Source organism: Pongo abelii, chromosome 1, assembly GCF_028885655.2.
Source record: "Pongo abelii isolate AG06213 chromosome 1, NHGRI_mPonAbe1-v2.0_pri, whole genome shotgun sequence".
Classification (NCBI taxonomy): domain Eukaryota; kingdom Metazoa; phylum Chordata; class Mammalia; order Primates; family Hominidae; genus Pongo; species Pongo abelii.
In genome coordinates, this window is record NC_071985.2 from 29,182,875 (window position 1) to 29,197,671 (window position 14,797).

At 35.8% G+C, this 14,797-nt stretch overlaps 1 protein-coding gene across 1 annotated transcript in view; it reads left to right on the forward strand.

Annotated features, from left to right (window-relative positions):
- The window catches only part of RAB3GAP2 (RAB3 GTPase activating non-catalytic protein subunit 2), a 121,021-nt gene that overhangs the window by 24,282 nt on the left and 81,942 nt on the right, over positions 1 to 14,797 (forward strand). The window contains exon 2 of the mRNA XM_002809438.6: positions 12,133 to 12,197. Coding sequence (XP_002809484.2) covers positions 12,133 to 12,197 — 65 coding nt within the window. The remainder of the gene's footprint in view (positions 1 to 12,132; positions 12,198 to 14,797) is intronic.

The following is a 14,797-nucleotide window of genomic DNA, read 5'->3' on the forward strand; positions in this document are numbered from 1 at the left end:
ATTTTTGCACTTGCTTTTGGGGTCTTAGGAATTCTTTGCCTAAGCCAATATCCAGAAGAGTTTTTCCAATGTTATCTTCCAGGATTTTTATGGTTTCAGGTTTTAGATTTAAGTCTTTCATCTATCTTGAGTTGATTTTTTATGAGAGATGGGGATCCATTGTCATTCTGCTTTGCCAAAGATCAGTTGGCAGTAAATATTTGGCTTTACTTCTGGGTTCTCTGTTCTGTTCCAGTGGTCTAAGTGCCTATTTTTACATCAATACCATGCTGTTTGGGTAACTATAGCCCTGTAGTATAATTTGAAGTCCTGTAATGCAATACCTCCAGATTTGTTCTTTTTGCTTAGTTTTGCTTTGGCTATGCGGGCTCTTTTTTTGTTCCATATGAATTTTAGGATTTTTTTTTCTAATTCTGTGAAAAAATGATGATGGTATTTTGATGGAAATTGCATTGAATCTGTAGATTGCTTTGGGCAGTATGGTCATTTTCACAATATCGATTCTTCCCGTCCATGAGCATGGGATGTGTTTCCATTTGTTTGTGTCATCTGTGATTTCTTTCAGCAGCGTTTTGTAGTTTTCCTTGTAGAGATCTTCTGCCTCCTTGGTTAAGTATATTCCTAGGTGTTTTATTTTTTTGCAGCTGTTGTAAAAGTGATTGAGTTGCTGATTTGGTTCTCAGCTTGGTCATTGTTGGTGTATAGCAGTGCTACTGATTTGTGTACATTGATTTGGTAACTGTAGACTTTACTGAATTCACTTATCAGATCCAGGAGCCTTTTGGATGCATCTTTAGGATTTTTTATACGATCATATCATCAGTGAACAGCAACACTTTCACTTCCTCTTTTCCAGTTTGGATGGCCTTTATTTCTTTCTCTTGTCTGATTGGTTGGGTGAGGACTTCCAGTACTATGTTGAATAGAAGTGGTAAAAGTTGCCTTGTTCTAGTTCTCAGGGGAAATGCTTTCAACTTTTCCCATTCAGTATGATGTTGGCGGTGGGTTTGTCATATATGGCTTTTATTACTTTAAGGTAGTCCCTTCTGTGCCTGTGTTTTCTGCTTTTGGGATGTTGTGTCAAAGTTTGCTTTCTGGGTAGTAACCTAATTAATATTTGTAAATAGACTTTGGGCATAAGAAAAAACTATTTTCTGTAGGGGACAAAGGTATTTTCTGTATAGCTCTATAGCTTTGATCTCCATAGCAGCCCTTCATTGTATTGCTGTTTAACGTGTTATGCTAATAGAGACTGTGAGTGGGCTTAAAACGACCAGTGACAGCATCATACCAGATTCAAAAGACTATCTCAAATAACTGAGATGGCACTGAAGATGATGTACTCTGGGAAACTGTTAGTTGACTCAAAAAGTAGATGGAAAATGGCATCTGAGCTAGCCTGCGTGGGTCCAAATCCCAGTTCTGCCACTTGTCGGTTGTGTGACCTTGAGCGAGTTATGTAGTCTCCATTTGCCTCAGAAATTTCATCTTTGAAATGGAAGTAACAGTAGTACATACCTCAGAGGGAAAGCTGTTGTGCTTAGAGCAATGCTTTGCATGTAGTAAATACATGTGTTTATTATTATGTGTTTTTTTTGGGTTTTTTTTTTGTTTTTTTCTTTTGAGACGGAGTCTTGCTCTGTCGCCCAGGCTGGAGTGCAGTGGCGTGACCTTGGCTTACTGCAAGCTCTACCTCCCAGGTTCACGCCATTCTCCTGCCTCAGCCTCCCAAGTAGCTGGGACTACAGGCACCCGCCACCACGCCTGGCTAATTTTTTGTATTTTTAGTAGAGATGGGGTTTCACCATGTTAGCCAGGATGGTCTCGATCTCCTGACCTTGTAATCCGCCCCCCTTAGCCTCCCAAAGTGCTAGGATTACAGGCGTGAGCCACCGCGCCCAGCCTATTATGTCTTTTTTTAAAAAAATAAAGGCTGCTGTTGAAGGTGCATGTGGAAGGGTTTTGTTTCCTGAAAAATGAAAATGAATAAAAGCAAGCGTTCTAAGTCAATGTATTTTCTGTCATTGGGATTTTGAACATTTTTGTCTCTAAATTAATGTTATATGATGTGTGACATAATTAAATGTCACATGTAGGCATTTGATTATGTCATCTAAGTGCCTGCATTTACAATGTATAGTATTCAGATTACCCAAAAAACTTTGTATTTTTGGATCTTCTGTTTGGAAAAATAGATGATTACCTTATATTTGAAGTCACTTTTTCTTTACTCATTTAAAAAATAATGGTTCGTAAAGTTGTTTAGCAAGGTTGGAAACAGTTTATAAAGTCAAAAAATCAGTGTACAGTTTCATGTTACAAGGAAGTGCTTATAACTGCAAAAAAGTTAAAAACAATACCTGATACTAGAAGGTTGATTAAGTTATGCTACATTGACACAGTGGTATAATACAGAGCTGTGAAAGAATAATGGCTTATATCTATATTAATTGCATGGAATACCTTCATTTCAGCATATGTGGCTAACTTTTTTCCCTAGTTTCCAGGGTTTTTTTGGTAATATCAGCCTTGTGTTGCGTTTGTCTGTTGATATCTCTATATTGTGCACTAAATTATACACCACTTTAGGCCAGGGAATGAGTAATATATTTCTTATATCCCCAGCATTGGTACACAGATGATTTGTAGTAGGAACTTAATAATGAACAAATGTCTATTGTGTGTTGGATTGTGTCTGAGTTGGATGTTTGTCCTTGTTTTAGGAATGCTAACTATGAAATAAAGCAATGATGAATATGCTATCTACATTTTTTTCTTTACTATGGAACCAAAATATTCCATGTTGTCATGTGATATTGTTAAAATTATTATCAGACTTTCTCTGTGTGTACTTTGAAGAAAAACAGTAATAGCAAAATTAGGCTGGTTTAGGAAGGATTTAATTTAAATATAAGGAGATTTCTCAGGGACAGTACTCAAATAGTAGAGTAGGTTAAGGAAGGAAAATATAGAATTGGTTTCTCTAGAACATGCAGAAATTACCTTTAGTTAGCAATTTTTACATACCTTTACTTACATTTCATAATGTTGCACCCTTCTTCACCTTTTTAGACATGCTTAACTTTTTCTGTTGCTTTGGATATAAAAAATAAATACTAATTTGAAAATAAATTTCATATTAGTCACTTAGTCACTCACTAAAGGGTTATATTACATACATTAAAAATGTACATGTCTATTATAATTTTGTTTTTTTAACAACTTCATATTTATATATTATTTCTTGCTAATATGAAATTTCATGCTAATATGAAATTTATTTTCCTATTTTCTATTTCCCTAGAAATGGAAAAAATTAATAATTCTGATGTATAGGAATATAAGAGGCAGCTTCTCTATTCTTTAGACTTTTCTTTTTTCTTTTAGCTTTGTACTGCTGGATGATGCTTTTCTTGCCTTGGCCAAGTAGAGCCAAGTAAAATTTGCTGAATTCCCTGAATTATTTACAAGTCATAGGTTGTAGAGGTTCTTACTTTTTATAGAAGCAAGTACATTATCTCTGTGTTTTTCTCATCTCAGAAGAACGGAAATGAATTTACTTCTGTACTAAGATCTTTTATTAGACCACAGAAACTAAATTAAATTTTCCTTTTCCTAACATTTAATGGTTTCAGTTTCTCATTTAGTATTTGAACTTGACATACTCATATTGGAAAAAGCAAATACTGTCAAATCAATTGCCCACTTCTAGAATTCAGTTTCCTTTCTAGCTTCAGGTTCTTGTTAAATGAAAAAAACATACACTCAGTTTATGAGGACAGACTGTTCAGAAGCAAATTAGGATAATGTATTTTGGGAATTAAATAGAGCTGCGGAAAGCAGAAGTTGAATTTCTTATTTAAGCTTCTGTTGTTCGAATAATTCATTGATTGGAATTACCCCTAAACAAGACATCTATAATTTTTTTGATGATTGATTAAAATATGTTTTCTGTATGGTTTGAAGGTTTCATTTATCAAATGAGAGACATAACAGGTTTTTCGTACTAGTATAATCTAATCTCTTCAAGGAAAAAATTCTCTACAGAAGGGAATTGTGGTTACATTTTACATTTTGAAGTCATTGGTTTTATTTATTCAGCCAAAACATTTAACTTGGTGAGGGTAAGAACAGGAGTTTATGGTTATGTTACCGATTATTCTAGATATTAATAGTTCAAATAGTCCTGTTCAGTGATAGGTATAAAAAAAAAAAGTTAAAGATTGAAAAGTCAGGTTACTAATCAATGAGGATGCAGTTGCTTTTTTGTTACTATTATTTGTAACTTTATCTCGCTCCTCTTTATTTCTCTTCATATCATGTAAGTTGGTTGGAGATCAGCTTATTAATCTTATTTAGAGAGAGGGTATGATTCAAGATGTGGTATAAACCAGAGTGAAAGAAAATTTCAGCAACTGAGGTGGAGAAACAAAATATTTTAAGATGACAAATTTCTTGAAAGACCCAAATGAAATCTTTAATGCAATCTTTGATTTTCTGTGAATTTTAAGGAAAAAAATGGATAAGAATGTAAACAATAAATTTTAAAGGAAGTTCGCCCCTTAAGAAGGGATTGAGGAAAAAAAAGATGAAAGATTTAAAACAAAGTGGAAATATCTTATATTCCTAGAAATGCTATTTTATCAGTAGATTGTACAACAAATGAGCTGAGAAAGCTCAGTTACAAACATGAATCTGAAATATTTTCCTTATTGCTGGAACGCTGTCCTGATGTAATACAGTTGTAATATGGCCACTTTAGGAGCAATATCTCCTAAACGTCTCCTATGGATGTGAATCGTAGCATGAAAGTAACAAGACCTAAGAAGCATTCTTATCATCTATTTTTAGATTTCTCCAGTAAGTAATATTTGCTATTCTTGAACTGTTTTTAGTGTAACCTGTTTTAGTCACTGTTGGCAAAAAGAATATTTGCAAAATAGACTACAGACACAAGAATGATGTGGTGGTCTTTTTTTTTTTAATCTTCAAAATGGCGTGGTGTTTATTTGGGAACTCAATGGCTTTTATAATTATTTCTTCTAGCCCTACCATGAAATCAGGTTGTTGAAAGTCCCATGTAATTGAGCAAATTGGTTTTCCATTATTGATGTAGGATGTTTTGTTAGTAATGATACAAATTTTGTCCTGAAATGTTGAAAAATACATTGTGTGTGCACGTGTGTGTGTGTGAAATATAAAAATCCTTTAATGCATATCAAGCCATCTAGTCTGAACTAGATTTTTAGAAGATCTTCAGGTTTAATCAAATTCTGCCTCTTAGACTTGAATTCAAACAAAATACTATACTATTCCTATTATTTCATAATCAAAACTAAAGCTAAGAAATGGTACTTTTTAATTATTTTTTCTCACTAATTAAAATGGGATGGAATAGAAGAAAATTATTAGTATTATAATGTTACATACAAAAGTTATTTGGAGGCCGGGTGCAGTGGCTCATGTCTGTAATCCCAGCACTTTGGGAGGCAGAGATGGGCAGTTTGCTTGAGCTTACAAGTTCAAGACCAACCTGGTCAACATGGTGAAACCCTGACTCTGCAAAAAATACAAAAATTTGCCAGACATGGTGGCATATGCCTGTAGTCCCAGCTACTTGGGAGGCTGAGGTAAGAGGACTGCTTGCGCCCGGGAGATTGAGCCTGCAGTGGGCCGGGATCACATCATTGCAGTCCACCCTGGGCAATAGAGCTAGACCTTGTCCCTCCCCCGAGCCCCACACAAAAAAAGTTGTTTGAAAAAGATGGTTTGGATCCTGAATATAAAGTCTGTATATGTGAAGTTTATAAAACATAATCTTTTGTATTTGTTGTATTTCTTTTGAAATGCAAAAGGTTTAGAAACAACCACTGATTTGTTCATTATATTATAAAATATTAATTTAAATACAGCTGCTTTTATGGGGGTATATGGGGAAGCGTTTGAGTAAGAATGTCATTTTCAATTACTACTCATTTAGCAAATATTTATTAAGTACTTATGATACTTTTATGTATGTGTATGTGTGTGCACATATACAGGATACACGTTCTCTGCCCTCTAAGAGCCTAATAGTTGTGTAGACAGGGTGTACGTTTATGTTAGATAAGTACATGTTAACTAACAATGCAGCAAATGACCCAAAACAGTATATAATTAAGTTCTGAATAAGAAACACAGTCAAATGCTGTAGTTTCACAAGAGGGAAAGATCATGGGTGGATGCAAGAAAACTTCATATAGGATTAACCTTAGTTTGGAGAAGTTGGATTTGGAGAGGTAGAGTCACATGGGAAGCATTTAGTTGATGGGTGTAGGATAGGCAAAGGCAGAGAGTAAGACAGAATGTTGTATTTGGAGAGTGGTAATTATAACAGCTATTAAGGGTGTCTATGTGCCAAGCACTGTAAAAGTGCTTTGCATATTCTAACTCTTAACAACTCTGTGAGATAGGTGCAGTTTTTAACTCCATTTTTGCTGAAGAGGAAGCCAAGGCGGTAAGAAATTAAATAAATTGCCCGAGATCATATAACTCTTTAGAAGGTAAAATTGGGCAACCAATCCAGTGCAACCTGACAACTCAATTAAACCTGAGATTTAATTGATGTTCTAGACTTGAGCTGTCTTATACTGTAACCACTAGCCGCATGTAGTTTTGAGCACTTGGAATGTGACTAGGGAAAACTGAGATGTGCTCTACATGTAAAACACACATCACCAGCCTGGGCAAAATGGCAAGGCTTCATCTCTACAAAAAAAAGAGAAAAAAAATTAGCCAGGCTTAGTGACGCACACCTGTAGTCCCAGCTACTTGGGAGGCCAAGGTGGGAGGATCACTTGAGCCTAGGAGATTGAGGCTGCAGTGAGCTGTAATTGCACCACTGCACTCCAGTCTGGGTGACAGAGAGACCCCTTTTCAAAACTAAACTAAACTAAAAAAACACTCATCAGATTTTGAAGAGTGTATATGAAAAATGAATGTAAAATATCTCACCAATAATTTTGCATTGATTATGCATTGAAACAATATTCTGGTTGTATTATGATCAACTATTTATTAAGGTTAATTTCACCTGCTTTTTTTTTTTTTACTTTTTAATATGGCTATTAGTTAATTTAAAATTACATAGGCAGCTCATGATATATTTCTATTAGACAGTGCTCTTCAAGATTGCATACCAGTGAATGAACAGTCCAACTGGAGTGAAAGAATAGAAGAGTGATGATAGGCAAAGCAAAACAATATTTAGGATTAAATTAGACCAGCACTTAGGTTTATCCTTGAGGTGATCCATGCATGCACCATCTGCCTCAAATTTTTAGGGTGGGAAAAGTTGTTAAATAGAGATTCCTGTATCCATTGCAGACCTCCTGAAACAGAATCTCTGAGAGTAGGGCCATCTCTAAAACTTCAGTCATCCCTAACTCATTATTTTAATTTCTTCATTGTAAAGGTTTTAAGGCTTACCCATCAAGGGGGACCTTCAGGAGAAACTATAATGCTGGTTTTATGAAGACAATTAATGTGAATGCTGTTTTCTTAATTTTCTCACCAATTTTGTTGGATTGGACTACAGTAAAATGAAAGACATAGGCAGTTGATCACAGTGTCATTTAAAGAAATGCTTTTTGGAGATTGGGTGGTTGCTACTTATTTGATAAATAGGGAAAGTAACAATTTAAATTGCCGTATAATTTGTAGTCTAGCCTTTCACGGAAATGAGAGCCACATAGCTCTGGCTGTGGGATTTGGTGATTGGTGGAATGTTTGGAATCTTTACACTGGATCTAGACTGTCCTAAAGAAGTTGGCTGTCCTGGTGTCCTTAATTCCATGATACATTTTGTTAAACTGATTAGCCTTTTTAAGTTATACCAGAGCTTAGGGCTTTCAAATTACCGTGTCTTATAAAAGATATTGATCTATTTATTCTTCTAAGAGACAATCATGGTGAGCCATTTTTAGCTTTTTTTTGGAAGTAATTGATAATAAATTTGGCAAATCAGTCTTATTTCTTCATGATGACATAGAGTTTATGAACCTCAAGGCCTTATAGTAATATTCCATATTAACCTAAAACAGTGCATAGTTCTCAAATTTATGTTGAACATTGCTTTAGCTACCTACATTGTTGACCAATGATCAGTTAAAAAATACTAATGATATTGATTAAAGAATACCATCCTTCTTAGAAAGGTTACCAGAAGGAAGTACTGTGCCTGAACAGAATTCTTTACATGAATGGCAATTTTATTAGACATTCATCAACTATTTTCTCAATATATACCTTTTTTTTTTTCTAAAGAATGTGCTTGACCTGCTTGCCTAACCCGAAGGTGTAAGAAATAACTTTGGTAAAGTGCTGGGATTCTAACACTTTTTAATAGCTGAAAATAGCTGTCCACTAGCTCCTTGCAAAATATTCTCAAATGATTTTCAATAGGACATAGGAGGCCACAAAAATTAAATCACTGGCACTGAGTAGAAATAGCCACAAGGGGCCAAGCGCAGTGGCTCACGCCTATAACCCCAGCACTTTGGGAGGCCAAGGTGGGCGGATCACGAGTTCAGGAGTTTGAGACCATCCTGGCCGACATGGTGAAACCCCCGTCTCTACTACAAATACAAAAATTAGCTGGGTGTGGTGGCACATGTCTGTAATCCCAGCTATTCGGGAAGCTGAGGCAGGAGAGTCGCTTGAACCAGGGAGTTGGAGGTTGCAGTGAACCGAAATGGCACCACTGCACTCCAGCCTGGTGACAGAGGAAGACTCCATCTCAAAATAAATAAATAAATAAAATAAAAAATAAAAAGAAATAGCCACAAGGGTATTGCCCCACTGGCAAAACGTTTCCCATTTTTAAGTTGACTATAATTTGGAATGCATTCTCTCATAGTATTATAAATAGACTTAGTCTTCTAGAGCAACCTACAAAAAATATCTTTAACTTACCTGAATAATAGTGCTGTTTCACCTTCCTTTATCTTGACTTGGTTGGGAAAAATGTATTCCTATGAGAATAGAAGATGCCCAATTAAATTCTCTTTCCTTTTTGTTGAAAGAAGTTTTCCAGTCTGGGGCATTGAGAATGGGTAAACCTTCATAAACCTAAATATCTTGTATAAAGTATTTCTCAAGGTCTTTCTTTTCTTGGAGGTTCTGAATTGTGGCATAGAGAGATACTGAATCTCTGCAGGGGTAGGAAATCCAAATTACTGCTGTCTTCTATTTGCTTATATGAGTCATTTGTGAATTGAGTCAGGTGCTTTTTATACCAATATGGAGGAGAAATAACACACTTTTTATAGTTTTGTTTTATACACATTCAGCAGAGGTTATGTACACAAACTAAGCTCTTTGAAGGCTTATTTGCTTTTATATTTCCAGCACTTAGCACAGTTCCTAGAACATAAAAGATGTTGTGTTTGTTGAATGCATGAATGGTTACAGCCTTCCTGAAGAGTCTAAATTCTGCATGGTCTTTTCGAGATTGTGGTAATTTGATATATACATTATTTTTATAGCAATTTAAAAATTGAATCATGAACTTGATAGTAATAAGCTCTTTTAGATTCTTTGCTTTCTAATATAAGAGATAATACATATTCTGAAACTTTAAATGGGATAGCCTTGTTGCCTGCCTTAAACCCACAATAAGACAATTGTTTTTGGTGCAGTGGAAAAATTAGCAAAATAAAGAGATTGCTTAATTGAATTAAATTGCCAAAAAACAAACTAATTTTCCAAGTTAAAAAAACTTCTAAATCACAATATGAAGGGAATGTTTCTATTTTTAAATAAGAACCTTCTTACTTTTGGCCTTAACTGTAAACTCCACTTTTCCCTAATCTTACCCTTCATGAGGCACAGTAGGAGTACATATAGTCTAATACTTAGGAGCATGGGTTTTGGAACTCAGACCTGAACTCAAGCTGTACTCTGCCACTTACTCCTGTGTGATTTTGGTTGAACTACTTAAACTGTCCAAGAAATCTGTTTTCTCATTGTAAAATAGGGACAATAAAGGATCCTGTGATGTTTAAATGAACTAATAATGTCTATAAAGCATTTAGGCGTACAGAAATGTTTAATACATGTTAGTTGTCATATACATTGCATCTTTCTGCCTCTTTCATTCATGTTGACTTTTTCCCCTAGCCTTTCTAGCTACTTTTTAAGGACTGTTTAAGTTGACTGTTCATTGTATTTTTTTTCCCATCTCTTACTCTCTCATCCAAGTTCCCATTAGTAGTCCATTACTGCACTCACCATATATTATGGTTCCATGTTTGTCTGCCTTCTACAATAGATCATGAATTCTTCAAGGGCAAGGAGTATGTTTGTATTTTTCTCAGCTCCTACTACAGGATATGCCACATGGTGTTTAACAGAGTATTTGTTAAATTGCTAATTGACTTGTATATGGAACTCTTCTATAAATTGTGCAATGTTAATCAAATGATAGTGCTATTTTAGGACTTAATATATACCTATTAGGAAGTAATTATTTGGCATTTAAGTACAGAAGATTAGACTGTTACTACAAAGCTAATTGAACAATGACTCCAAGTACTAGACTATAACAAATTCTTTAATCGTCTGTATGTAATTGATTTCAGCAACCTTTAAAACCTCGTATATAAGTGAATCTGTTTGCTTCCTTCCTACTGTAAGCCATCAGGATCAGTCCCATCTTTTAAATTGATTTACCCCCAGAATTTTAAAGCTGATTGCTTAAATATAATATTTTATTTAGCTAAACCTTGACCAGCATTAAGAACTTGGTATGTGTCAGGCACTGAGGACTTTAGTATGCTATCTGGTGTAAGTCCTTACAACAACCCTGCTAGATAGAGGTAGTCTTGTTTTCCATGCCTTTATGATTAAAAACTAAAGTTTAGATGCGTAATTGCACTAGGTCACCGAGACACTAAGTGCTGGATCCAGGATTTGAACAAGCATTCAATACTTTATACGTATTACCTCAAGGCCGGGCGTGGTGATCCACGCCTGTAATCCCAACACTTTGGGAGGCCAAGGTGGGTGGATCACTTGAGGTCAGGAGTTCAAGACCAGCCTGGCCAATATGGTGAAACCCTGTCTCTAGTAAAAGTACAAAAATTAGCTGGGTGTGATGGTGGGCGCCTGTAGTCCTAGCTACTCCAGAGACTGAGGCAGGAGAATGGCTTGAACACGGGAGGCAGAGGTTGCAGTGAGCCAAGATTGCACTACTGCACTCCAACCTGGACAGCAGAGTGAGACTCCATCTCAAAAAAAAAAAAAAAAACCACACACACTTTATATGTATTGCCTCAAATTAAATGTTTAAAGATGATAAAGTTCAAATAAAACTTAGGCAGTGTGATTCTGGGGCCTAAAGTTTTATTTGTACTTTATTAATGCATATAGAGTATCTCATGCTTGTCTCAGAGTAGTTGTCCAAAAATGATAGCTTTTTCTCTTCTGATAAATTAAAAGATGATTATGTAAAAACCAGTCACCTGGACCTTGTAAGGGAACATACTGTCCAAACCTGTCTCGGCTTTTACATTCCTTGTTGCATTGTTGTTGACCATCTTATTTTCCTCTGAGAGGACGTTCCAACGTATAAGAAATCACAGAATATCAGAAAAGGGTGCAGAATAGTAGGTTTGTCTTGTTTCAAAATTCAGTTTTATTTTCCATTGATGATTTGTCTTATCAAAAAGCAAGTTACTTTTTTAAGACATCTGTGAAATTTTGGGTGTTTTTTAATCACTGTGTATATTTGTCTAGTATCTTGAATAATAAACATTTGTCATTTTTAGATTATTAAAACGTCACCTTTGCAGTTTGATTTGAATGTGAATTAACTTGATGTCCAATATCTTAAGATCCAGATAACTCACACACAATTTTACTAATAACTTGCACACAATTTTGCTAATACATAAATTTAGAAATTCAGTAGGTCAAATATTTTCTGATCGTTATTACATATAGCAAAATCCTGGTATAACACAGTTTACCATTATTTTCTTTCTTAACATCAGCATTATACAGTGGTTGGTTCTATGATGTTTAGAAAAAATGCTTTAAAGATATTTAAAGCCCTATATTTCATGCAAGCATTGTTCATCTTTTTAAAAACAGGTAAATCAACAGACTGGGAAGATGATGGTTGGGGAGCATGGGAAGAAACTGAACCACAAGAACCTGTAAGTCTTTACAAATATATGCATGTTTTTTGATAGTGGCATTTTCCTTTTGTAATGATGGTGACATATTTCAGTGTCAGGTTGACATTTTAAATTTGATGTCAAGAACAATTTTGTGCTTACTTAATAGTACTTAACTAGATACCTCTTCTTAAGGAACTTAATGACATTTTAGCTAAAGCGGGTGTCTTCGTTCATTTTGTGTTGCTATAACAGAATACCTGAGACTGGGTAGTTCATAATGAACAGAAATTGATTGGCTCACAGTTCTGGATGTTGGCAAGTCCAGGATCAGGGGCCAGCATCTGGCAAGAGCCTTCTGGCTGCATCATAATACGGTGAAGGTGATAGGACCAGAGGGTGGTGGAGAGGGTGGGAGGGAAGAAAACATGGGCCCAAACTCCTCTTTTTATAACAAATTCACTCCCACAATAAGGAACCTACTCCCTCATTAATGTCCTTAATCTAGTCACTCTGCTCTCATGACCTAATTACCTCTCATTAGGCCCCACTTCCCAACACTGTTGCATTGGGGATTAAACTTTCAACACATGCTTTTTGGGGGCACACTCAAACCATAGCAGTGGGCTAAATGGAGAATAATCGTTTTAGGATTCTTTATCTTTCATAAATAATTCTTTTATATTCTTTCACTATTCACTCAAATATTTGCTGTACCTACCATATTCTAGGCATTTTTCTAGGTGCTGGGAGTATAGCAAGGAACAAGGCAGACAAAGTTCCTATATATGTTAGTATATTTTCACATATGAGTAATAAAAAAATCTAACTTTAATTGGCTTAAATATGAAGAAAATTTATTCGCTTACATAGAAGGAAGTCCAAAGATAGAATGGAATCCTGGGTTGGTTGATCAGGCGATTCAAATATGTCAAGTTCTTTCCTTCTGTCTACTTTGTATATGCAGTGTTGGCTTCATCCTAATGCCTGTTTCACTCACAGGTGTAGTGTGGACAACATGTTTTTTCATTAACGGTTAGAGGGAGAAAAAGACTTGGGCTTTTCATGACTCTTTCAGGAATTAGGGAGCTACTTTCTTAGACGTCTCTAGCAAACTTTTCCTTATATTTTCTTGGCCAGGATTGGGCCACATTCTCATTTCTGAACTAATCACTGGCAAGGGATATGAGATATTCATTGTTGAATCATATTATTCCTTGGAGTTAGAGGATAAGAGGGTCAGCTTCTCCTGAGGCCCGTGGCCACACAGAAGGAGTTGATACCTGAACAAAATCAGGATTTTTTTTAAGAAAGAAGAATGAATATTAGATAGGTCTTCTTACAGTCCTATTTCTAGGAGCTTACACTCTATGAGAGGGAGACATAAAAAAGAAAGATGGATGAAAAAGAATTCAAATGGTAATGTGATAGCAAGTGATCAAGTGACTGCTGTAGATTGGGTGGTTAAGGAAGTCTTTTCAGAGGCTGTGACAGTTAAACTGAGATCTAAAAGGCAACGGAGTAAACAACGTGAGAATCTGATGGAGAGGATTCTAGGCCAGGGCAGCAGCTCATGCAAAGTCTCAAGGCAGGAATGGGCTTGAGAGTTTGAAGGAACATAAAGAAAGCCAGTGTGATGTAGCAGGACTGAGACTGTTACAAGATGGGGCAGAGAAGAAAGCAGGCCAGATGTCAAGCTTTGTGAATTTGTTGTTTATTCTAAATGCAATGGAAAACCACACTTACCTGACTTCTGACTTTGACAGCTCACCTTGGCTGCTCTTTGGAACAGGTTGAAGTAGAGAGCAAAAGTAGAAGCAGGAAGACCAATTACAAGGCTGTTGCAGTAGCTTAGTTGAGGGATGATTGTGGCTTTGATTAAGGTGGTATTAGTGAAAATGAGAAATGGATGGATTCTGGATAATTTTCAGAGGTAATGATAAGACTTTCCAGTGAGCTGGTTATGAAGGATGAGAGGAAAGTGAAAAATCAATAATAACTTCTTTGATCTGGGGTGTGGTGTGAAATAGATTAAAACATGATTGTTGAAAGGTTGATATTCTCAAAAGGTGAGTAATAGATGCCATTCTCTTTACTTTTGTTAATATTTTAAAATATCCATAATAAGTTTTTAAAAAACCCTGCCAGATATTTGGCTTGAATAACTGGAAGGATGTTGTGTCATACTGAGTTGGGGAGGATAAGGAAAAGAACAGCTTTAGCGGAGAAATCAGAGAGTATCATGTGCTAAGAAGTAGAGATATGCTCATGTAATAGAGATTTATGGAAAAACTCCATGAGGAGATTAAGAACAGAAAACCATTTCAGAAGACCTCTAGGAGAATTAGGATGGGTTGAATAGGATAAAATGCAGCTCAGGGAATTTGGTTACCGCAGCACCTCTGCGAACAACACCTGGTCCTCTTCTAATGCTATGTCAAAATGGAGCCTCAGCTACTCCGCTTTTCCTAAGACTGACTGGTTTCTGCTTACTCAGGATTTAAACTATCGCATGGCTTTTGCTATGTCTCTTGTTTGTGGTTGTCTTAGATTATTTCTCCTTCTTTGTTTCACATTCAGAGCTCATATGAAGATTTTACTGAGTCTGTGGATTACAACCTAATATAGGATATTTGGGG